The 25,213-nt window shown below is 44.4% G+C and overlaps 6 protein-coding genes across 6 annotated transcripts; 2 read left to right on the top strand and 4 right to left on the bottom strand.

Annotated features, from left to right (window-relative positions):
- Positions 1-2,135: 2,135 nt before the first annotated feature.
- On the top strand, positions 2,136-3,188 carry EDB93DRAFT_1245019 (uncharacterized protein; the record flags this gene model as incomplete). The annotated part of the gene is made up of 4 exons (XM_041452267.1): positions 2,136-2,296; positions 2,640-2,789; positions 2,835-2,955; positions 3,018-3,188. 4 exons carry the CDS (start codon positions 2,136-2,138, stop codon positions 3,186-3,188), a joined length of 603 nt encoding a protein of 200 aa, XP_041312936.1.
- A 5,518-nt stretch (positions 3,189-8,706) lies between these two features.
- On the top strand, positions 8,707-9,559 carry EDB93DRAFT_1245015 (uncharacterized protein; the record flags this gene model as incomplete). The annotated part of the gene is made up of 5 exons (XM_041452266.1): positions 8,707-8,847; positions 8,898-9,038; positions 9,092-9,246; positions 9,273-9,397; positions 9,447-9,559. The coding sequence occupies 5 exons, from the start codon at positions 8,707-8,709 to the stop codon at positions 9,557-9,559; spliced, it is 675 nt and encodes a 224-aa protein (XP_041312935.1).
- Positions 9,560-10,173: 614 nt separating this feature from the next.
- On the bottom strand, positions 10,174-13,382 carry EDB93DRAFT_1274450 (chitin synthase-domain-containing protein; the record flags this gene model as incomplete). The annotated part of the gene is made up of 19 exons (XM_041454384.1): positions 10,174-10,288; positions 10,438-10,490; positions 10,725-10,919; positions 10,972-11,094; positions 11,142-11,202; positions 11,239-11,361; positions 11,453-11,583; positions 11,640-11,696; positions 11,750-11,838; positions 11,891-11,940; positions 12,013-12,140; positions 12,191-12,239; positions 12,417-12,544; positions 12,597-12,765; positions 12,816-12,855; positions 12,906-12,968; positions 13,018-13,172; positions 13,214-13,285; positions 13,336-13,382. The coding sequence occupies 19 exons, from the start codon at positions 13,380-13,382 to the stop codon at positions 10,174-10,176; spliced, it is 1,848 nt and encodes a 615-aa protein (XP_041312934.1).
- A 2,355-nt stretch (positions 13,383-15,737) lies between these two features.
- Positions 15,738-18,745, bottom strand: EDB93DRAFT_1245013 (uncharacterized protein; the record flags this gene model as incomplete). Its single annotated transcript, XM_041452265.1, has 12 exons — positions 15,738-15,838; positions 15,890-16,022; positions 16,077-16,163; positions 16,209-16,435; positions 16,486-16,612; positions 16,675-16,752; positions 16,804-16,858; positions 17,343-17,527; positions 17,586-17,786; positions 17,836-18,012; positions 18,059-18,111; positions 18,157-18,745. 12 exons carry the CDS (start codon positions 18,743-18,745, stop codon positions 15,738-15,740), a joined length of 2,013 nt encoding a protein of 670 aa, XP_041312933.1.
- Positions 18,746-20,523: 1,778 nt separating this feature from the next.
- On the bottom strand, positions 20,524-21,165 carry EDB93DRAFT_1245012 (uncharacterized protein; the record flags this gene model as incomplete). Its single annotated transcript, XM_041452264.1, has 2 exons — positions 20,524-20,839; positions 20,891-21,165. 2 exons carry the CDS (start codon positions 21,163-21,165, stop codon positions 20,524-20,526), a joined length of 591 nt encoding a protein of 196 aa, XP_041312932.1.
- Positions 21,166-23,567: 2,402 nt separating this feature from the next.
- EDB93DRAFT_1099607 (uncharacterized protein) lies at positions 23,568-24,586 on the bottom strand (the record flags this gene model as incomplete). Its single annotated transcript, XM_041446931.1, has 2 exons — positions 23,568-24,258; positions 24,393-24,586. The coding sequence occupies 2 exons, from the start codon at positions 24,584-24,586 to the stop codon at positions 23,568-23,570; spliced, it is 885 nt and encodes a 294-aa protein (XP_041312931.1).
- Positions 24,587-25,213: the final 627 nt, after the last annotated feature.

Genomic DNA, 25,213 nt, shown 5'->3' with positions numbered 1-25,213 from the left:
CCTCGATTGTTCTGGGGATATACCATTTTAAATTTGGCATATATCAAGAATCTTCTTCCGTCATCAGCTATTGAAGAAAAGACACCTTTCAAGCTTTTCCATGGATATCCACCCGATGTCTCACATTTGCGTCCTTTTGGTTGTCTTGCTTATGTACATATCCCTGATGCAACACGACACAAGTATGACTATGTGTCGCAATGGTGTTTTCTTTTGGGTCACATGAGGGACACTGGCTATTTGTTGTGGGATCCAGCAGCATGCAAGACTGTGCAATCCAGTAATGTTCATTTTGACGAGAATGTCTTTTATGGAACTCCTGACTCAATGATGTCTCCGCTTGTTGAACTCTATAATCAACATATTCAAGTATGAAAACCTAGCAGTACATCAATTGTGACAGCAGAACCAAAAGAAGATTCCAGGGATGATCCAGATGCTTTGGTTCCAGAGATTATCATTAAAACAACGACACCAGGACCAACTGTTTCAGTGGGAGTTCCATCGCTCGTAACCCCCAAACCATCTGTCGAGCCATTCCTTCCTTTCCCACAACCTGATGATAATGTGACAGACGCCACAATGACACCAAATGGGGGGAACATACCACAGATTGCTACAATTTCAGAACCTTTGCTGCGACAATCAACTCATCAACGTGTCGAGGCCACACTCCCTCTCCCACGTTCTGTTGCAATCCCAGCCAAATCTAATATTCCTGTCAATCGACGATGGACATATGTACCAATTGACATGCATGTAGATACTGAAGATCAGGATGATGAGTCATCAGAGACCAATGTTGAACATTCTGCAATGCTAGTATCTCCTCCAAAACTTGTTGATAGACGAAAACAACCCCCACAAACATTATCTCAAGCACACATGTCTACTGAGGAGTCTGCTTTTTGGGAAAGTGCCATGATTGAAGAACTAGCATCACTACAGGAAAAGGGCACAGGCACTCTCGTTCCTCTTCCTCCTGGTTGAAAGGCAATTGATTCATGCTGGGTATATGCCTACAAATATGATGAAAGTGGTCAGATCGTTCGTTGACGAGGATATATACATGCGCCAGCCTCCTGGTTTCGAGGATCCTGTGTACCCAGACTGGGTCTGAAAACTTTTGAAAGCTATTTACGGCTTGAAACAAGCTGGGCGCCAGTGGAATAAAACCCTCGATGATTACTTGCAGAAGGAGGGATTTGATTTTGTGCGTAGCAACGCAGACTACAGCTTATATGTTCTACATAAAGGCAACAAAACCATCTGGTTGCTCATCTACGTTGATGACATGTTGCTCGCTTCTAACTGCAGGCAGTTCCTAAATGGTTTCAAGAGCGTGCTGAGTAAGCGTTTTGAAATGACGGACCTGGGAGAAGCACACCATTTTCTAGGAATGCACATTATATGAGACCGCCCCAAACAACTCCTCCAAATCAACCAAACTGCCTTCCTAGAACAAATCCTCACCAGAACAGGAATGTCAGATTGTTGCCCTGCATCCACACCTCTAGTACCAGGTGTTTCATTATCCAAGAGTACAGCTCCTCTCACCGACACAGAGAAACAACAATTCACACTCCTCCCATATGCTCGCACTATTGGTGAACTCAATTTTGTCATGCGGGTCAGTCGTCCTGATATCGCATATGCGGTATCCACACTATCAAAGTTTTTAAGCAATCCTGGCGCTGAACATTACCACCAGCTTCATTATTTACTTCGCTATATTCATGGAATGGCCCACTACTCCCTGTCTTTTGGTCTATCTGACCAAGGCCTTACAGGCTATTCAGACTCAGATTTTGCATCTGATAAGGACGACAGTCAGTCAATTGGTGGATACATCTATTACCTTTTTGGCTCCCCCATTAGTTGGCGATCCCAGAAGCAGTCTATAGTTGCGACATCTTCAACAGAAGCGGAATATATTGCCCTCTCGAACACTGCATGGGAACAAATTCATCTCAGTCAACTATTGCATGATTTTGGACTCGACCCATCGCTCATCACACCAACTACTTTATATGGAGACAATAATGGGAGCCGTGCCTTGACAAAGAACCCTTAATTTCATGATCGCACAAAACACATATGTGTTCGCTATCACTTCATTCGCGACCTCATCAACGATGGCTCTATCATTATTCCGTATATACCCACACATGATATGGTCGCCGACATTTTCACCAAATCACTCCCACGGAAACTCTTCTGCAATCATTGCTACTCTCTCGCTCTTCGTTCACCCACCAACAAAATCCTTACGGACTAGTTCTACATGCGTATCCAGGTGATATGCATTTGAGTGGGAGTATCACGATACACTCTTCGTACGTATCTATTTTACATACTTATACACCTGTTATACATGTTTTGTTACTTTTTGTTCTCCATCTCAATGATCCTCTAATACTGTGTGTCCATTGTTTCCATCCCTCAGTCTTTCCAAACTAAAGACTGAGGTGAGCCTACTGATTATGCTTCTACATATATACATACTTACGAACGGTACTTATCTCTCACTTACTCGTTTCCTAGTCCGAGTCTTGTCACCTCGTAACAAGGCTCTCGGAAGCACACAACAAGGTATTGTAATTTGAATTGTGCCATGAAATTTTGACCTTTGGCGGCAGGAAACATGAAGATTCGAAAACAGATGACACAGAGCTATACCAAAATGCAGGAAGGAAGGCTTCGAGCCTTCTGGATACATTTGGCATACCTTCTGCAGCCTTCAAGACCGGTCTTCAATTTGACCGAGGGGGTAAGCGCGACCCAAAACAGTATGTACCTTATATCTATCTCACAATACAGCTAACTCGTTACAGACCTGAAGATGTCACCAATCAGCATTTGTTACTGTACAATGGCATCATCGACTATGTTCCCGGTCTTGAGAGCGAGCTCGACCACATATCAAGCAAAAAACTCAATGTGATCATTGCAATGGTGACTATATGCACTTGTTTTTACTCAAATCTGACCCTGACAACTGATCTTTTGCATGGCAGGTATCGAAGGGTATGAGTGATGGCAGATCCGCAGATATGAGCTCTGTCAAGCACAAGGGCCTGCAATACATTGGGCTAAATATGTATAGTAAGGCCGATGCTCTTGACCCGCCAGTTCCAGAAATCGAGGATAAGTCAGGTATTTACCCAGATTGCTTCCTTTGTAGCTGATGCCGCTGCCATGTATTCTGCCTCAGTACTTGACAGCACCACAGAATCCTGCTTCTTCGACTGCCAGCTCACTGTGCCCCTGGCCATTGTAAACACATACCCGGTTATCGAGCATCAATTGTTCACATCCGATGCCCAGTCAGCATCAACATATCCTCGCGGACTCGTCTCATTGTTTCCCTTGAAGACTAGTTGCTTGTTCGACATTTTTTGCAGGTAACAATATACATGTCATAGTGCACTCCAATGCTCCTCTCCAGGTGTCGCAGAGTGCTTGCTCAATGCGCCCACTGCAAATGCAAGGTCTGGGCGCATTGCGAGCATTGCATACATGATTGCTCCCAGTGCACTTTGGTAAGGTCTGGGATCGGTCTCTGCAGTCTCCCATTTGACTAACTTGGTATTAGGATCCATTGGCATTGTGACTGGTCGTGTGTCCTGCATGTTGAAACACTCGAGTATACTTTCAATGTATTGTTGTTGTGACAATTCAATTGTTCTCTTCTCCCTGTTGCATATGATCTCCATCCCTAAGATCCAGCGAGCTTCTCCAAGGTCCGTCAACTCGTACTCTCCCTCTAGCTTTTCTTTGAGTTGATTGATGAGTTTTAGGTCCTTTGAGAATATCATTTTGTTGTCGATGTAGACGGCTGCTATTATGTGAGTTCTGTTTTTGATTTTGAAGAACACGCTATGATCTGATTCGCAGTGCGTATACCCGAGTCCTTCGAAAACGGTTCGCAGGCGCTTGTACCAGGCTTTATGAGCTTGCTTCAGTCCATATAGCACTCGTTTGAGTTTCCAGACTAGATCCGATGAATCACGAAATCTGGGAGGCATTTCAAGGTATATTTCCTCTTCTAATTCGCCGTTGAGGAAGGCTGACTTGATGTCCATCTGGTGTATTTCCAGATCGAGTTGTGCTGCTAGTGCTAGGAGGATCCAAATGGTCAAAAATTTTGTTATGGGAGCAAACATTTCCATGTAGTCGACGCCTTCGACCTGGGTGATGTTACGACTTGGATAGTATCTGTTGGCGACGCTCAAACAGAGCATGTGTCGTCAACGGTCGAGGATGTCCTTGGGCTAGCCCAAGGTTAGGGGTCTTACTTGTAAGATTTGACGCCTATGTCCAAATCGGGTAGCTTATGTCAAGCAGGTGCTAGACGATAAGCTATATCGGCCAAGGCTTACGACATCCGAAGGTTAATTGTAAGATCATCGTTAATTAGAAGGACAGAAGTCCGACTAGTTAACAGGGGCTTTGCTCGTTGACGAAGTCGACGAGTAAAGATTGAGACTAAAGACTTATCCGCGAGGAGCAGATAAGAGGATAGAATATAGACTGCTGGTGAGGCAGAAGGGATCACTCTGGTGAGAGTAGGAGGTCAAGAACCAAGTAGATTCAAGTTAAGGAATATGGTACATGGTAGTGAGTTTATATAGAGGACAGGAAGCATATTAGTGGGTGATAACTCGTACTACCAAGAGAGGTAAGCGGTAAAGGGTAAGGCTATAAAAGGAAAGCACGTTCAAGGTGAGACACAAGTGAACATGAACGTGCAGATAAGAAAATGAGTCAAAGATCGAAATAAGAAGTGAAATGCGCAGGGGCACGACCGTGCAACTGCGGAGCTAAGTATAAGTACACATGCGCGACTGCGCACCGAGTCATAGATCGAGAAAGGGAACTGGACAGAGGGGACGCAGCATGCATCGTATCATAGGTTACCGTCCGGACGGTAAGAGTAGCGGGACTGTCCACAGGATCAGTCAGATGGTGGGACGGAGCATGGATATGCTTTGTCAGCAAAAGGATTAGGCCAGATGTACTGGCTTTGCTGCAGCGACAGGTAGAGGGCGAAGGGGAATGTGAGGATGACCAGTATGACGAGAGTAAGGTCGGGGTAAGGGTGTGATGCGAGGGCTGATACAAGGAGGATGAGGAGAAAAATAGTAGGGGCCCAAGCATCAAGATGTTCTTGTAACAGGTGAAACCTTTAGCAACCAAGCACACCTTATATTTCTCTATCTCCCCAGTAGGTCTGTATTTGATTTTGTATACCCATTTTGAATCAATGACTTTCCATCCCTTCAGTCTCTCAACTGCCTCGCATAGGCCGATCTTCTCAAAAACTCTCAGTTCATCTATCATGGCAGCTTCTCATAGGTCCGTGTCTGGCCAATTCACTGCTTCTTCGAATGTCCTGGGTTCTTTGGCCGTTTCCGCATGGTAAGCTCATTCCTCTCCCGCAGGTTCTTCCTCACTCTCATCTTCAATGGTTTCAGCACTCTCTTCTCGCCTCATAGTAGGAACTTCCTCTTTCTCCATAGTATCTTCCTGGTGAGTCTTGAGTGTTGATCTTTCATATGCATTGATAAAATAATGGGGATCGTTATCAGGGACTGGTGTTTTTCATATGCGGGCTGAACGTCTGACTTCACATGGGGGAATTGGACATGGGTATGGTGCTGGAGGACCTTCTGGCTGTGTGTGACGCCTTGTGGAGGTGCGTTGCGAGGTTTGAGAGCTGACTTTGTGTTGACTTACAGATACAGGGACTTCCTGTTCTGTTTGCTCAGGATCCGAGTCTTTGTTCTCGTTTTCGCTTGTGACCTCTTCGATGTGCACTTGTTCGGTTTTGCTTGGATCTGAGTTTGCTGGTGAGTCGTGTGATTTTGTTTGATCTCGTTGCTGATTGGCTTGACAGGTTTCAGTGTTTTCAACACTAATCTTCACTCGACTCAACCCTCCATTGATCCCTTCATCGAAAACAACATCTCTGGATTTGACTATTCGCCCACTCGACCTTTGCAGGCAGACATATGCCTTCCTATGCTCCACATAACCTAGGTGGATGCATTCAATGGACTTTGCGTCAAACTTCTGACGGTGCTCGTTGGGTACGTGTATGAAAGCCTTGCATCTGAATATGTGTAGGTGCAAAATTGATGGCTTGTTACCAGTGAATGCTTCAAAAGGAGTTATGCTTTCTTTCAGTGCGCGTATTGGTGCACGATTGATGATATGAGCCGCGTGTAGGATGGCATCACCCCAGAACATTTTTGGCAGTTTAGCCTCACTTAGCATTGCATGCGAAGACTCTACAAGAGTTTGATTCATGCATTCAGCAACTCCGTTCTCCTGAGGGGTGTATGGGTTCATTTTTTCGTGGTGAATACCCTTTGACTCTAGGTATTTTTGGAAATCCTTGGACCCATACTCTCCATCCCCATCACTGCGGAGAATGTTTGTGTGTTCGCCAGTTTGTACTTCTGCTCGTTCGAAATATGACTTGGTAAGTTCGAAAGCTTCATCTTTTGTCTTGAGCAGTTTGATGACTAAGTGATGCGAGCAGCCATCGATAAATGTAATGAAGTATCAATATCCACCTCGTGAGGTTGTCTCCATAGGTCCACAAATGTCTGAATATGTCCTGTGCAAGACTCGAGGGTTTTTGACTTGGGATTCGTCTGGGATAGGTTTGCAGGAGTGTTTGCCTTTGAGGTAGGCTTTGTATGGATCCGTTTCGTGAGTATCCCTTGTCAAAACTTCCATTCCCCTAACCATGTCCTTTGTGAACAGTTTCTTGACAGATTCTGGACTTATATGCACTAGTCGACGATGCCAGACCTCCATTGATGCCTTCGAAGAATAGGTACAAGCTGTGAGAGCTACAATTGGTTCCTCTGGATTTAGAAGGTGGCTGGGACTTTGGACAATATAGGCGCTTTCACTGATGCAAGTGCATCCTTTTAGGATATATAAGGACTGTTGCTGTTTCACTAGTGCTGCTATGGAGCCGTCTCGAGATATTTCGCAGGTATGTTGACCAAAGGATGCTCAGAATCCTCTCTTCTTCAATCACCACACTGACAACAAGTTTCCGTCTAGCCTTGGGACATAGTAAATGTCTTGGAGAATGATTTGACGTGTCTCTTCTCCTCCAACTTTTACTTCTAACTCCATTCTTCCTATCCCATGAGCTTTGATCGTACAACCATCCCTGATCTTGACACTTTCTGCTGGGACTAATGCACAAAAGAATTTGAACCATTCTTGACAGCATGACATATTCGCCAAGGCTCCAGAGTCGACAATCCATTTAACCGAGTTTGGTTTGAACTTTGGTTCATGCGCAACAAATAGCTGTAACGCTGGTTCGTCAGATTCGACTACAGCTGCTACATTGGCTGATAGGTCGGTCTTGGGCTTGTCTTTCTCATTGTCCTTGTCAGCACTTTTGCCCTTGTCAGCTTTCTTCTTGTGACAATCCCTCTCCCAATGCCCAGCCTTCTTGCAATAATTGCAGTTGCCCAGCTTCTTCTTCTTATCCGTCTTTGAGGTCTCCTTTGACTTGTCCAAAGTCTTGGCTATAAGAGCTGTTTGTGATTCAGGACCTCGCCTCAACTTTTCTTCGACTAGAATTTGGCTAATGGTGCCTTCGATTGTGATCTTGTCGCTTGTTGACATGAGTATCATTCGGAGAGTTGAGTATGATGGGGGAAGAGATATGGCCATTGCTATGGTTACTAGGGAGTCATCTAGGGCTTGACCGAGTGAGTTCAGGACTTGAGCCTTCTGCCACATCGCATTGAGCTGTGGTTCCATAGGGGATTCATCCGAGAGTGTTCTGCAGAATAATTCACCTATAAGGTAGGCTATACTCTGCTTTCCTTTCCCTTCGTATCGCTCGCACAATTTCATCCAGGCATCTGACACTAACATCGTGTGTAGGACTCCATTTAGAGGTTTGTCCTTCAGCGTGAGCGTGATCTGCACATGTGCTTTGTCGTTCTTCTCTAGCCAATCTTGGACCGTGTCAGGGTCAGAAGCAGATGGTTTGACTTCTGAACCTTCAACAATACCCCAAAGTTTTCGTATGATAAGTACTTTTCTAGCTCAGAATTTCCAGTTCTGAAAATTTGAACCATCATTCTCTAGTGATGGGATATCATAGAGATAGTTCGAGCCTTGTAGGATTTTCTTTGAGTTGGATGCTGATGAGACAGTTTGTTGCGAGTGTGAACCTTGAGCTTGCGAGATGGATGGATTGTTGGACATTGTGCAAGGAGTATGATTGTGTTACTACTAGGCTATTTTTTGACTGAACTTCAGTCAGGGCTCATAACCTTTTGTTCGTAGTATGACGTGCGGAGCCGAACGGACGAGCTAGAGATAAAAGAATGTATACTTGGTCGTACACTCGTGGTGTAGTAGACTTTAAACTAACCTAGAGACAAAAGAATGTATACTAGTAGAGTCAGTAAAATGAATGAACTATAGTAATGAATGTCTCACCTCAGTCGTACACTTGTGGTGTAGTAGACTGAGGTATTAGTAACTCTGTCTGTATGTACATGCGTGATTATGTAAGCTGTACTCACCGTATGATAATCAATAAACAAACAACACAGTTGGCCCATTTACTTTGCCCTCGGAAGAAATTGGATTGGTTTGACGAGGATCCTGATTTGTATATATGTTTTACTTTTCATTGTTTGTACTAATGTCACTATGTTCAGCGCTATGGCTGCCTTGCAAGCTGGCGAAATCACCATGACAGCACACAACTGGCCAACATTCTTTTATGAACATGACATTTACAATGCTGCTGAGAAGACACATGGCCTGTTTCAAAACCATATTGTTCTGAGGGTGCGTATTCATTTTTACACTGTCATTTATTTATAACAAAGTTACTATAGTTTTATAAACATCTTTTCATTGGACCATCATCCGTCATGAATGACTCATCAAATGTTCGCAACTCTACGAAGCCATCCCAAAATCGTGCATGGGGACTGATGGCTGTTAACAAATATATCATCGCATATGTTCATATTATCGTAAGTTTAGCTCTTTTGCTATTGATATCAATACCTCTCTCATGAACCCATAGACATACTTTACAATCAGCAGCGCGCAGCACTGGACATGGTGTATCGGTGACATGGACTTGGATGAGCTCCTCTGGGCTATCATTGAAATGCTAGACAACGATGACGATCCATGGGTCAAAGACACCCTTGTGGAACAGGTACATTTTTCTATCTGGTTAGTCTAGTGCTAATACTTTACAGGCACCTCAAACCAACCAAGGACAACTCGCACTTGGCCAAACTTATGCAAAAGGAAAGTGAGGACAACATTGTGCAGATTCGTGCTCAACGAACTGCACATCATTCTGCTTTAGCTAAGTCAAATGGTATGTGATGAATAAATATATGATACTGCTACTGATATTTAATTCTTAGCACCGTCATGTCCAGGCCACCCTAACGAGCTTCAAGAGCCCTTGACAAGTGGCAAGTGCACCTGCCCTGTGGAGCACCGCCCTCATCAGGCAATTGACCTGAATCTTTTATGACCAGATACATGTGACAAACAAAAAAAATATAATTTATCTTGGTTTAGGTTTAGATATCTTTCTTGTGGTGTCGCACATTTATAACATGAGATATGATTATATAAGGGAGATACAATTCTGATATGTGTATTATAGGCCGATAGCAATGTGACAACAGAACCTTCCAATAATTATAATCAGCTGGCCTCGAAATGCATTATGATATCTTAAGCTTTACAAATGTATGATATTAACACATATGCAATGAAAGATATGATTATACAAGGGAGGCATAATTTTGATAAACATTCATAGGCCAACAGCAGTGTGACAACAGAACCTTCCAACAATTATAATCAGCTGGCCTCGAAATGCATCACAATATCTTAAGCTATGATATTAACACATGTGCAACAGAAGATATAATTATACAAGGGAGGCATGATTTTGATAAATATATCATAGGCCAGCAGCAGTGTGACAAAAAAACCTTCAAGGGTTAGCATCAAAACACGTCATTGTATGTTTAGCCTTGATATCATCATTTTGTCACACTTGGTGCAAGAAAAATATAATATTGATATGGATATTACAAGGAACAACACCCCAACAATTAATTGAACCATACATTGCAACTAGCTGACCACAAAATAAAACAATGAGACTGGTACAAGTGAATGTCCCATAAATTGCCTGCGATGGAGCGCGGCCAATGAGTGGGGAGGCAGGGTTTGTTGCATTTGTGGTAAACTATGTCGGGCACAGTGAAGTTAGCAAGTCTTGAAGAAAAAAGTTACATATAGAAAGATGGGGAGCGCCATCCTGATGGAAGAATCGCAGTTCGCTGAAAGAGGTGGGGGGTGGTTAGCACGGTCTACTTTGACCTATCAAACACATACCTTTGTCTTAGCATGAAGATTCCGCTTGAAAAGAATAGCTGATTTAGAACCACCTATATGCAACCACCATTATCGAGGCCCACCAAAGCACAAGGGACTTGACTCTGTCTGGATGTGTCTATGTAACGAAAGGACTGCTAAGACACAACAATAGAGTTTTGTCAATTGATTCATTCAAAAAGTCTTTCCGGAATGTAAGATCAGCTTTGGGGAACTTGGCCATGATCTCCTCATGAGCGGTTCTGCAAACAATCAGTACCAGAAGATGAAAAAGATGCATGGCATACTTTTTTGTCACTGTCATCTCTCAAATCTTGCATGTTGAGATAGTTCCCGATGATACGGTTGGAGATGATGATAGGTCGGCCCTTGTCTGCAGTACGGATATGGTAGAGCGAGAAACATCCAGGAAGACAAGATACTGAACCAAACAAACTCTTGAAGGCTTTCAATAAATGGTGAGAGATGTAGTACTTGTATACCTGTATTAGTTGTCAGCTTGGGCAACGGCGGTGGTCAAAGATGTAATGATACCTGAATCATCGTCCGCCATGAACCCTCTTCGTTCGTAAGCTTGGTCTTGCCACAAATGCCAATGATGCTTGAGTCATCTGCATCAGACATGACTAATCGATTCAGAGACTCTGGAGTTAGTTGCTAAAGGGAGATCAGCATAAATGAAGAAAACAACAAGATAAACTCACCGTATCAGCATCAATAGTGAAAATGTACTTGTAGAAAACAGGATCAATCCCAATAACATTCCTCATCTGATGGTAGATCTTGAGCTCGAGAGGTTACATTGGCGTGTTGAAGTGGACACGGTTCAAGTAATGCATGAGGAGAATCTGACTGTCACACTTGCCCCTGTTTCCAGGTTTTGAACGTGCAGTAGGCTTGCCAACTTTCACAATGACCATATACCTGAAAAACTCCACCACCTAGTTCATAGCGACAAGCCTAGTCAGAATGATAAGCTATCACACCAACATACTCAAACCACTAAAATGCTCACTGAGGGAAGTCCTTCCATCCAGCGATGGTATGAGGTACAGCAAGATACACCGTCCATCCGGCGCACCAAAGTGTGATGATGTTACAAATACAGAAAAGTACCATGCAGAGCGAATAAATCCATTTGGACCCCTGGAAAAGATGAAGTTAATCTTTGCATATGGTCTGTCAGGGGTCAAAGTGCATACCTGTGGCTGGTTTCCTAGTGAACAGATGGTGACGACAAACAGGAGGGCAATAAAAAGCTAGAATGACAATTAGGACCTCATCCTTGTTTATAAAGGTCTTGCTCCCCCACCTTCAAGAAAACCTGGAAGATGTCCTGTCCCGCTCCTTGGCTCAGGAAGTTGAAAGCACCATCTGTTGTCGTAGTTGCCGATGAACCAGCTATAATACCTATATCAGACTCATTGACGTACAAGGGTAAGGGACTACTGACAAAAGCCAGGTAAAAGTTCGCAAGTGACGTCCACGTGAATATGAGCTGGACTGCATTATAAAAAACTCGATCTATATGAGCTCTTATTAGTAATGTGGTGCTGATGAATCTATTGTACGAACCTGGAGTACAAGCATACGAATGGGTTTTGCCCAGATGTCCAGATTCTATAGAAGAAGATTGTCGAATGGAAAGAAGCAAACAGGGACCCGTTCAGCCATTGGCGACGCTGAGAGATGAATTCGGGCACCTGGAGAAACATATGAAATTACATATCACAATAGATATATCTCTACTCACGGTTGTGGGAACATCTGTAGCAGCCTTGGCACTCTTGACATATCTAAGACTATCGGAGCGCGTCAAGGGAGCCGCGAAGCACTGAAAGTAATATTTCACTTACATCCAGCCTTCCCGTTTCTTGATGACAATTTCAAAGCACAGAATACGATCCTCAGCCAAGTACATGTTTCAATCTGGAATGATCATTGATGGAAGAAGAAATTGAAGGAAGAATATCACATACCAACCATGCATAGCCTCTCCCTTAAAATACGAGGCAAGGGGGCCTTTGTCATTAGGACCATTCGGGAGGGCCCTATATCTGTAGGCGCTAAATGCACCAGGAAGCACGCTGATGTAACCGAACACGCTCTGTTTTGGGAGATTAGGGTGTTGATAGTGTAGCCAATGATGGACCACCTACCTCAAGTGGTTTGTCGAGGATATAAGACATTATATACTGTCCTACTATGTCAAAATCAATATCAATTCGTGAGGCTAGAGCTGCAACCGTATTACCTCGAAATTTCTGAGAAGCAGCAAGAGGACTCGTGAGGAGCAACAAGCAAGCTCTGCCAGTGTCAACACAAATCCTAGACAAAAAATCAATCAAACAAAGCATGGGACAATAAGTATAACACACTCTCCACAGGCTCCTCCAACATTAGAGTGTTTATTGAAGCCTAAAGAAAGCATCATCAGGCAAAATCTCGAACCAACGAGATCCACTCACATTTCCACAACTCGTAGACTGATGTACTGGTTGGCTTGGTACCAACGTCTAGAAGAACACAGACTGTGTATGAAATCAGTCTTAGGAACCCCTCATGGGGTAACATGCCTACCATTCGGGTTGATCAATGGACCAAAAGTGTTAAAGAACCAGCAGTGACTGTTGAGCTTCTTCTTGATCTGCTCTTTCAAGCAGAGGATGATCTGAACTGGGCAGTTCCCAGTAGACACCTCCCCAGTCTCCGTAACGACTACATTTGAAGTATATCTGCAGATCATGAATTTAACCTTTCCACTCAATCTACTCACTCGAAAATGTGAGCAGTCACATCCTTTCCTGCCAACCGAGTCCTTAGTGATGCCTTCTTGGTAACAGCGCATCTAGGGACAGTTCATGAGCAACAAACCCAATCAATAATGGGTAAACTCACAAGAATGAGATCTTCAAGTGTTTGCTTGTTGACTTTGCTGCATCCATCTGAGACAATACATACAACAACCTTCTTCCACCCCTCAGGACCCCATATTCTCAATCTCGACCGACCACAGAGGTGGGTGATGTTCTTGATAACGCTGAAAATATATTAGGCACATATCCCAACGTCCACGGACAGAACTTATGCATTCATAGTCTTCACAAAAAGAACTTCGTCTTCGTTGTACATGGTCAAACCGATGAAAAGCTCAGTATGGCAGCCATAGAGATATGGCCTGAGGGAATACTTCCTATGCATGAATCCATCGGGGTCGCATGTAGCAGCAGTGTAACACATTTTGGTCATTTCCTCGGTGCTGCCCATACCATGTGGGACGATGTGGGATGGAACTGCGACAACCATTTACAGACTACTAGTTCATTATCTCCTTCAACGTGCATTATCATTGAACTAGTAAAACTATGGGGCCACAAAACACTGTAAGTAAAGTCAAATATTCGAATTGATCACACACTGATGGCAGATCAGTGGGCGTGTGGGTTTCACGGCCTGAAGGCAAGGCTAGCAGAAGGTTTGATATCACAGAATATCATTATTAGAGCGAGGGTGGTAGTGCAAACTAGGCGGTACGTACTTCATCTGTCGCATTCGATTACACTGATGTCCATGATCCAGTGAATGGAGGGTTGGCAAAGGTCAGGAGATGACAGGTGTGGAGTGGCAAGGAAGGGTTGTGACCAACAGTGGGGGGTGGAAGTATGGTGTCCCATCGGGGAGGAAGGGTTTGAGGTGTCTGTGAGGTTTGCTTTGTAGATCAGCGAAGGAGTCGTGACCAATTGAATGCGGAAGATTTGCTCATGTCCAGAAAAATGTTTCACTGAGGTTAACCTGCTCTGATCGTTAGTATGCAAAGATATGACTTTTGAATACATGAGCGAGGACTTAGATTTTTTTTCTAATTATTGTCCATTGAGAGATGTACTCTACGTAGGACATTACTGTCTAGTCAAGGAGCCCCGTGCTCCGTCCCATCACCACAACCCCAAATGCCCTGGTGTAAGGCATACCCCACCAGTCCGTTGTTCCCGCCGGCCGTTTTAGATGGGTGATGTGTTCAACTAAGGGATGACTATAAGTAAGATTACATGGTTATGAGCTATCAAGAAATATATAACACATGCTTGGCCACTGACGTGGACCAAACAGAGATCGGTTGGGGCGTGCAGTAAGTTAAGGTAGATGTAAGTATGGAGACAGGGAGGCCTAGAGTGGGCGCTTCCTGGTTGGACAGGGGGCAGGAGGTCCAATGTGTCAAGGTTGTTGAGTATCCATGGCTTGCTGGCTTAGTCCCCAAGGAGAGGCCAGGGATCTCGTGTGAGTGAGCTGAATTATTGGAATTAGGTGGGGATAGGGTAGTAAGGGAGGTGTGAGAGATGTTGGTTTGTCGAAGTTAGGATGAAGGCAGAGTAGCAACTAGATACTGGGGTGCGTCAGAGAGGTCATGTATTAGGCATCAATATTTCACCTAGTGTGGATTTCAGTCTGTGGATCTGATTGACGTTTCGGACAAGGTGAGTGATGGCATCTGGGTCTGCCAGAATGTGCGAGAGTGACGTGGACTTTTGTTCCAAGGCTTGGGATATGACGTGATGTGCTGCAAGGTAGTGCGGACATTCGAATAAATAATGGGGGATGGTTTCATCAGTCTGCGGGCAGTGCGGACAATCTGGGGAATCGGCTTTCATTAGACAGAAGAGGTGTTGGTTTGATGGGAGGTGACGAGTGCAAAGTCCAATGAGGCCAGTGAGGCGCTTGGAGAAGGAAGACGTAAGTTTGAGGAAGGAACATTCGATGGCATGGGGTCAATGTGCTGGATGTGCTGGAAGCAAGGAGAGGTGGACCAGATTTTGGCCCATCTGGTGTGGGTGCATTCTTGATGGGCTTGCTTGATGGCTGAGACTGAGCGGCAGCAGGTTGTTACGAAGGTATTTTGTGAGACTCACAGGGACTGGTGTGATGCCTTCCCTCTGCCGCTGTTTTCACTGCTTTGTCTGCCTCTTCATTCCCGTGAACCCCTTCGTGTCCAGGGACCCAATGAAGGGTGAGCCTGAAATTCAGGTTTGTGTGCTTGATCTTGTGCAGGAGTCGCTGAAATGAGGACTTAGATTGATCTCGCAATAGACGCATAGCAGATCACCATATTTCATGTTAAATAAAATCAAATAAATAATAGAACAGAAGCAAGAGGAATAACATAGAATGAGTTCGAACGTACAACAAATTGATGCAAGACACCAATACAAATGCGAGAGATACAGCAGGCCCACGACTTTGACCAGGGTGGGGAAAAGGCTACAAACAGGCAGTACAACTAAAAGTGAGAGTGTTACCGAATATTAAGAGGTATTGGAAGGAGCGGACGAAGTCGAAACCCAATCATCAAACCAATCATCATGCAAACGTGAATCATACATCATAACCTTCCCCGAAGACGTGCCTATGATAATTATATTAGTGTGATAAAATTGACCAAATGTTGCATACCCACCATCATCAGTAAACTCCAATTCAGCATTCAGTACAATAGCTTCAGAAAACATGTCTACCTCGGCCTGTGCCCACTGCTTCTTCAAATCCAAAATATGGAAAACAGACATAAGTTCATCCAGTGTTTTGTCCTCCTTTCATGTGAATGTGTTGCCGTTATTGGTAAGTAAGAGCTCGTCAGTTTCCACGAAAGATGTGTTGATGTATGTACCAAATTTGACGTTACCAACCAGGGCATTTGTCAAATGAGGCATAGAGAGAAGTTGGTCATCGTGCTGCACAGTATCAGACAGGACCCTTGGCATACTACAACTACTCACCCTTAGGGGGTATTGATGATGACGAGGAGACTCAGGGGGTGTTTGGCTAGCATCAGAACCCACTTCCACAGTGTCCTGAAAAGGCGATGATGTGATGAGCCATGCACAGCATTTATCTTGGATATCCTTGGTAGGTTGGAAGTGCTTGCAATCAAGCAAACTAGGAGCTTTGTATGCACTAGTATATCCGACAGTATTCACTGGAGGCAGTAATTTTGGGACGATTGCTGGGAATATACTTAGCAGCAGACATAAGAATTTTAATGCTATGGCTTACACGGCTGACCTCTAGTGTTCAACACTTCGCACAAGTTCACAATAGCTGTACTAAATAACAAGACTTCTGTTTGAGCATGGTGCATTCTATCTCCCCATGAAATAATGCCCTCCTTGTGGAAGAAATTCTGAGGGATTTGTCTCTGCTTGTTGAAGTTGTGTCTGTTTCGCAACTACCTCAAGACCTTACTTCAAGAAGAAGTGTGAGATCACAATAGTCAACCAAACCAAACAACACAGCAGCAGTGGCAAAGAGGGAGTCCGGCAGCTGGAAGTTAAGTTATGAGTGAACATATGAAATAAATGTGCACTAACCGACTTCGAGCCCGTGTGTCCAGAGCCAAGATCCTAGGGCGTCCTCAGTATCCTCAATCCTGAGAAAAAAATTGTTTGGATGCCCTACACATGTAGAGGCAAAAGTTGGACAATTCATCAACATCTCAAAGCCAGTGGGGTGTTTGAGACATTCCCACAACTGGGCCTACATTATTAACAGTTTTTTACAGTTTGATCGCCATCTCCTCCATCCTGCCATAGCTTAGTAATAACCTGTGCCCATCAATGGCGGAAAATGGCAGACAAATATGAAATACAACACCTTAGTCAAACTCAATATAACATGTTGCATTATGAAACACTTTGGTCAACTGATGGCTTCGCTAGGTGCGGAATGGCCCAGGCTAGACAGAAACAACATAATATTGAAAACACAAGTGGGCATGGGCAAGATATGCAAGACAAATGTACTGCTTATGTGTGAACAACTCACACAACATCATTCACGCTGGATGCCCCATTTCCTTTAGTTAGTATGTGAAATTTGATCATTAGAATTTTGAAACTTATGCGAGATCACACAATGAGGCCATGCAGGTCATGAACACCGAGTGTCCTGGATCTGAATCCAGTGGCAAGAGTATGTTGAGTGTCTCAATGGCCTCTTCATAAACTGTGGCTGCAGATGGATAGATTGGCTGGTCAAAGGTAGCACCAGGAATTTGGGCCACGACACCTTCTAGCTCTCGAAGGAGCGCCAAGTAACACTTGAGTTAATGAAACAGTTTTCAAAAATGAAAAGCACACATATTAGATACAACTTACAAACAACTGGATGAATGCTAGAGTCTCCACAGGCAAGACAGAAGTATTCCTGAAGACATTGGGATCAAGATCGGCCACAATCTGTGGTAAACTGGGGGTTGTGGCAGCGGTAACACCATTTGATATGGTCACCCTAAACACAATGTGCCATAGGATAGACTTGATACATTGGGTGTGGAAGATCCAAACCAATCTGTTTTGCTGCAAAGCACAATAAGAATTCGACAGCAGAGAAATTCAGAACACTAACATCGAACAGAAGACGTATAGAGTGTGGTCGCATGAAGTGGTCTAGCAAATGCTCAAGCCTAGCTTTGAGCAGGGTACCGAAAATATCATGGAGCCCAAAGCCTGCTCGAGGATGACTGATTATCTGAGAGGCCATGCATCTTGTATTGTGGATAAATTGGGATACCCATGGTCCTACCTATTCAATGTGAGAGATAAGTAATAGAAACAAGGGGGAAACATACCATTGCGAGGACCTCATTCTCACTTAAGGTCCTACTATCGCTAGTGGAAGTTACTGGAAATGAATGAGTACGGCGCATTTCATAAATGAGCTTCTCACCTTCTTCTATGTTGCTGATGTTAGCACGAGTGAGACTTTCAGTGAAGAGGCCATGTATCATGGCAGCTTTTGTCTCGAGTGAAGCTGTGGTGATAAAATGAGGGTTCCCAGTTTCGCCTTTACAAATTGCCACTCTAATAAGAAGCCACAGATAGGACAGGACCAGTCTCCACTTCGGATATTTTTTCATTATGCCCTTGAAGTGGTCAGCATCTTTGGATTGAGCAGTGGTGATGGCGGTATCAGGCATGAGCGCGGACGTGGAGTTGTGATGAGAGTCAGAATGAGCAGCCATGATGATGATATCAGGTGCGGGCACGGATTCGGAGGTGTGATTAGACTCAGAATGAGCAGTGGTGATGGCGATGGCGATATCAGGCGCGGGCGTGGACTTGGGGTTGTGATGAGAGTCAGAGTGAGCAGAATAAGGTCCTCCATAGCTGATGTGGGTGCTGAGACTACCATTGCCTTCCGACCTCACAGGGGCATTGGAGATCATCCAAGAACCAAAGTTCAAGGCGTCGTTTCCCAATGCTGATGCAGACAAAAAGACATTGGACAAGTGACCAGAAAATTGGAATATGGGCATATTGCACCCTGACGGATAGTGGGCCCAATAAATGGTGGTACAATAATTGGCTAAATCAACCTGTGATGTTGTTAAAAGAGATTTTTTTTTTAAAAAAAAAAGTGAACCTACCCGACTATCATAAATGACATGTATCTTCCTGTCGTGACCCTGCCTGGTACACAAAACAGGCAAATCTAATATCGCGGTGGGGGCAGCGTTCTACAAGACCAATCAGTGGATGGCGAGATATAGCAAAGATTTGATGTACCACTAGAATGTACACCGGGACCTCAGTGCCTTCTGCTTCAAGTAAGGGAGTATGAACACGTCCGGTTTCCACATAGGCAGAGAGCTTGATAAGATGCTGTACCTGTAAACACTAATCAATAGTGTAGAACACCCAGAAAACAACATGTATGGCGTCAAGACATAATGGTAAACACTGCATGCTATAGTAAGATGTTGAAAAATTCTCAAAAAAAATAATACTTACATACAATGCATACACTGTTGTAGAAAGCTGATTCCTGCTGGGCTCAGCAGAAATCATACTGCCTAGACAACAAATATTTAGGTAGATCTTAGCACGACCTATGCTGCTATACTTGCAGAGCAAGTGCATTCAATCCTAAAGGGATTGCTAATTGGTATTAGTAGTAAAAATGTGTCAGTAATGCAAATAACAAAATGTCCAATGCTGCGAAACAATGTCCGAAGGTAATCCGATGATGTCCGAAGGTACTTATCCAATGTCCGAAGCCAAAGTGCAATGCCCGAGATTTTGGACTTTTGGACTTCACAATAATGAGTCGGAAACTTTATAACGAGTGTCGGATTGCGAGCGGTATGCGCGAGTATAACAAGTGACAGAGTATGACGGTGAACGAATGGTAATATTTCGCAATGCAACTAAGAACTATGAGAATATTCTGGGTGATCCACAGAGTCGGGAAACGGCTCCTAACTACTGGATAATGATTGCTACAGGTCACTACAGAGTATTTAAGTAAGTACGTAGAAATTCGGAAAACTACAGGCGAAGATAGTAGCGATATATTTCGGGTCCGATGTCCTATGTAATAAGACACGAGGTGCTGTGGACATGTAATAACGCGGTACAAATGTCCGAAAACATGCACGGGAATGACTATGCACCTAGTGAGGCTAGTTCAGATGGACAGGACACAGGATGGACAAGTGCACGCAACATGTGATCGGCCGATGCAATGTCTGAAGGTCCAATGCGCCAGATCCGATACGGAGTGGCTCGGACATGTGCACATATGTTTTGGGTGTTGACGTGAGTATGGAAATACGTGGTTTTGAGCCCAATGCCGCGACCATCGCTACACCGTGGGCTCCAATCTGACCAAAATGTACCCAATGTGTCAGTTGTGCCTACAAGAGTTCCCTGAAACATTGGGGTTAGCGACGTATGTGTAGCTTGGCATGGTAGAAACAAAGTACACTGAAGGGCAAAACCAAAAGCATCAACTCATTGTACACATAGCATGTAACACCTTGGCAAGTTGCAGCACTTGTAGTTGGATGATATCCTGAAGAGAAAGACATTGTTGTTGATTATTGAGACAAAATGGCAAGCTTTTAAAGGCGGCTACATACCTGCTCTAGACCCACCAAACCTGCCATTGCAGCGCCATCCAAGTTATTATGTGCAATGTGCTTAAATGTGGCACAAAAATGTGCCATCCCACCATTGTAGCGCCCAAATAGACTTTGAGGTTATTACATGTACAATGGCGACCCCAAAAGATTTCCAAGGTAGCAAACAAGAACTAATTCTCGTAATCTAATTCCAATTCACTATCATACATATCATTAAAGTGAGTTAATGACTCAGAGCTGGCACCAAAATGCTGCTCGAGAGTGAGTCCACTTATGGTGCCATCATCTTCACGCTCTTCATCTTCACCTTCGCTTTCGCTTTTGCCTTTGTACTCTTTGTATTCTTCTTCAATTCCATTTTCTGCGTGGTGTTCAACATTTGAACTGCCTTCTTTCAGCCCAACGTGCATAAGGCGATAATGTGAATAGACATGTCCCATGCCAAGACCAAAGTGAAAGTGCATTAACATGTCGCGATCAACGAACCTTCAATCATGAGCTCGGAGGTGAGTAGTTGTAATTGTACGTCAAACTCACCGATTGACATAATATCCACGCCAATCATCCTTATCCCCTGCCTGCCCTGACACCCCCAACCCATCAGGGTGTTTCTTGCCCTTGGCGAAAGCAGGAATGATGTGACAATTCCTGAGTACATCCGCTGGATCCATGAAGCTGAATGCAGAACCATCATCTATGGGACAAAATCTAAGTTGATCGAGGGTGGAGGAATCCCAGGAGGAGACCTGCTCAATGGGCTCGTACCAACAAACCCATAGGAACTCCATGCGCAGTGGAGTAAAGTCGACCATACCAGCTCCAATGTAGATTACATTCACATGATAAACACCGAGTACCTTACCATAGATGAATTTATGACTGTCATTGCCCATATTGTTCTCACTATGGAGAGCCATCACATTACAGTGTGAGGTTCGTGGGTTGACGACATCTTGAGCTCAGCGAACATCATATGTTGTATAGTTGAACCTGGTGATGTTGTGATGATACATATGATTGTCCTTGATAATGATCATATTAGTGTTGCACACTTCTTGCGAAGAAGGCACATTTGTGGAGTTGTGAATTTGCTGCAATAGATGTTCCTTGAGCTTAGAATGGAAATTCTGTAGGCAAGTGTTAGTGTGGGGTGCGGGTAAGGTCAATTGTGCTAACCTTGATCGCCGGGTCACCTTGATGGCTGCATAAGTACGTGCCTAAGTTCATGGGGTATTTTTGTGTCATGCCAATGTGATAGTGAGCGAGTGGGCTTGTTGCTAATTCAGCGATCTCAACATGCAGACAATGTTTTATTTTGTCGCCAATACAACGGATACAGACCTGACGGTGTTCGGTGCACGTCAGCTGCTTCACAAATGAGTTGCGGTCCGTGCGACAATATCTAGCCTTGGGAGAGCAGTGTTCGAGTTCACCCTGGATATAGTTAGCGGGTGGAGTTTGTAGTTACACCATCCATAGGACTTACCGGTTCCGAGCTGTATGAATCGCACATGCCATACTGGTGTATTGTAGAAACATAGTCGCCCAAAGCGTGAAATTTATATGTTTGAAAATTGAATACCTTCTTGCGGTGCATATTCTTGGGTGGTCCAGCTGACAGCGCTGCCTGTCCTCCTGCTTGTTTTGCTGCTCGCTTTGCATAGTGTCGGGCACAAGCCTTGACTTCTTGACGAAGTTTTTGTGTATTGTAAGTGGAACAAACTTGAGCTTTGAAATTGCGAAACTGGTCGCCGACTGCTGAAGTGACTTGATCCATAATGTCAATAGTCAAATCAGAGTGCATTCGCAGCTTAGCCAGTCCATGCCAATGCGCCATAGTAAATAACAACTGTAAAACAGTCGTATTGTGCAGTTCAGGGAGAAGACTGTCGAAGACAGGGATAGCGCACTTAAGATCGCGTCAAGGCACATCCAACTTCAGTAGACAATTCATACCTGGAGGAGGTCTTTGAAGTTTCAGGCTGCCATGCGTGTCATGTCCGAAGCATTAGCCAAAAATTTTCGGATAGTTGCGGGGCCAAACGTAGGTGTTTGCCTGTATCTTGTAGTAGAGAGGTCAGTTGGTGGGTGATGTCAAATCATAGAGTGTACCTTTGGTCCAATTTGTTAATCAGACTCTTGTCCTCCGCTGTAAGAATCCGTAACAAATGAATAAAAAGCATTTTCCAAACACCGAGCTCAAACTCGTGCAAGAGATCTACCACCAGCATGAGGAAAACATTAAAACCAAGAGCAGCGAGGTGATCGGAAAATGTGTTCTGTAAATTGGTCAGTTGTAGTCAATGATAAAAGTCAAACCCTCACCAAGGTAGGAACCCAAGATTGTGATTTGAGAAGGTGTTCCACCGCTGCGCTCCCGACTCCTAGATTCTTGTCATAGATTAATTTCCGTGCAGAGATTACAATAAGTCTTCATCTATCATCATTGTGTTCCAGTGTCTCGCACTGTCGCCTATCCAGAGGTCTTCCCATATTGTGTATGAGCTCCTTTGGCATAAGGCAACGTGGACACGGACACCCCCCAAGATTTCAAACAGTGGCGATCAGTACTCTAGTAAAGTTGAGATAAGTGTACACCTGCAGGATAGGAAATTCACGTACTTCTCAGGATAATCTGCTGAGTAGGTAAAGATCCTAGGGTAGAATCTGTGTGTGATGCTATCACAGCAATGAATCATGATTCCATGCTCATATGCTTCCAGGAATTCATTGTCCAATAGAATGTTCCATTGCTCGTGGAACAGTTCCCTGTGACAGTGGGTTGAGCAGTCGCTGTTCATGCCTTTGCCGGATGTAAAATCCTTGAAAGAGTGTGGGAGCTGGCAAAGAGTGTTAGAGATTGATTTGCAAAAACTGCGGAAAGACTTACCATCTCGAAGTACGCGACATGGTTGCTTAAGTTACATGACAGTTTGCAGCGGTGGTACTTGGACTCATTGCCAAAATACATGTAGGTGGGCTATAGCTTAGCATTGCCAAATGAAGTCAACTGTGTGGTGTCAGACCAGAACATTAGGCCAGCCACAACTCAGGGAAGATCATAGCCAGGTTCCCCGGCCATGTTTTGCAGTTTGGCGTGTGCATCATGGAACACTGGGGACGTGAACAAATCTCCATATATTGGAACTTCACCATCAAGGTGAGGAGGATTCCAACATAGCTTGTATGGCTCGTAATGAAATAATTTGTTATCTCAGGCATTGGTTAGTTTTTCCCGTATGATAGCAACAAGGGAGCGGTGATAAAGATCAGCGGCTTGAAAAGCGCGAGGCCCTGGCACTTCAGTTGTGCGGGAGAAGGGCACGTTGATGAAAACTGGTGTCCTTTTCCAACCAGCACCTTTTTCTTCCCATTCTTCTATATTGCCCTGATCGTACTTGTTGGCACCAAGATTGGAGTTGATTTCATTCCAATGCATGGAGCTCATGTCAGCAGTATTGAAGGTCTCACTACCTATGATCTTCAGCAGGTGTGTGTAGTCCTCTTGCGACTTCTGTACCCCTTGATTCCAGTACCAGTCACCAAGTTGAAAGGAGGAGTGGTTGGGATATGGGTAGTACTGAGAATCGCTAGCGATAGCAACGGGCGCGTTGTATTCTTCTTCGCTGACCGTGCGGCTGCCAGGAATAAAGGAGAGATCTGCTATAGTGACATACTCTTCCGGATCGTGAGATGGAGGTGCAGAGGAGAAGTATTGGCGCACTAGCCCGAAGATGTTTGGGGGCGTGTGGAACGTAGCATGTGATGGCGAGGTTGGGGTTTCATGTGATGCCATGACTTGACCGACGGATGGGGGAGGTAGTTTGCGAACTTCCAAGGGCACAGTGGGTGGAGGCTGAGGTAAAATATCTCTGAATCGTTTGGGCAGCTGACAATTCTGCCGTCTTGGTCAGCGTTGTGCCAAACTCATATCCTCTCCATCATTTCCCCCTATTTCACAGTCAGGGGGTGTAGCCTCTCTGACAGAGGCTAATGGATTGGGTGGAGGAGTACTAGTAACCCTGGGCTGTTGAGACACCTCCCTTGAAGGCAGGTGGAATTCGACAATGGAATAGACGAGTCGGTGACTCCCATGGAATCAATGTCGTTGGAGGAAGTGCGCGACTTTTTCCTGCAATTTGCAAACTCCTTAAATGAAGAGATGGCCGACGACAGATGCTTCTTTGTCTGAGTGCATGAGTGCTGGTGCTGGCTCAAGTAATTCTGAGCCATGAAAGTGCGTTTGCACACGCATGTGTAAATGGACACCAACATGAGATCATAGTTGATGCATGAAGTCTCAATGGAGATACTAATAGATAATCGATGAGGTGGCCGAATAGTGGCCGAAGAGCGGTGAATCACAATGGTAGAATGGCGAGGTTTGGCGAGGGCAGAATGGCAGGATTTAGAATGGTAAGATTTAGAATGGCAGGATTTGGTGAGGGCAGAATGGCAGGATTTAAAATGGCAGGATTTGGTGATGGCAGAATGGCAGCCACATATGGCATATGGAAATGAAAGCATGAAGTGGTGACCATGTATCTATATAAGGACTGTAAATATCATTCAATCATTTTATCTGCATGCAAAACGTCCTTACCATTATCTCCATGTTCTGAATGTTTGACGCTATCAGAATACGAATTTGTGGCTGATCCTGAGGTCGTGAAGATGCTAGCAAGCATCATAACTTGCCGCCACGGCATACTTCATTACCACAGCCAAACAAGAGAACTGACAATGTTTCAATGGTGAATGACTTATTTATATAAAAAGATATCTGCTACTCACATGTAGCCTGCTACAGGCCAACTGACTGGCATGGGTCTAAACTCCACCCTTCCTGATTTCAGGCTT

The sequence above is a fragment of the Suillus bovinus genome (genome assembly GCF_016758785.1).
Source record: "Suillus bovinus strain UH-Sbo-P2 chromosome Unknown EDB93scaffold_2, whole genome shotgun sequence".
NCBI lineage: Eukaryota > Fungi > Basidiomycota > Agaricomycetes > Boletales > Suillaceae > Suillus > Suillus bovinus.
The sequence above is the reverse complement of the archived record's forward strand: the minus strand, read 5'-3'. Positions and strand labels throughout refer to the sequence as shown.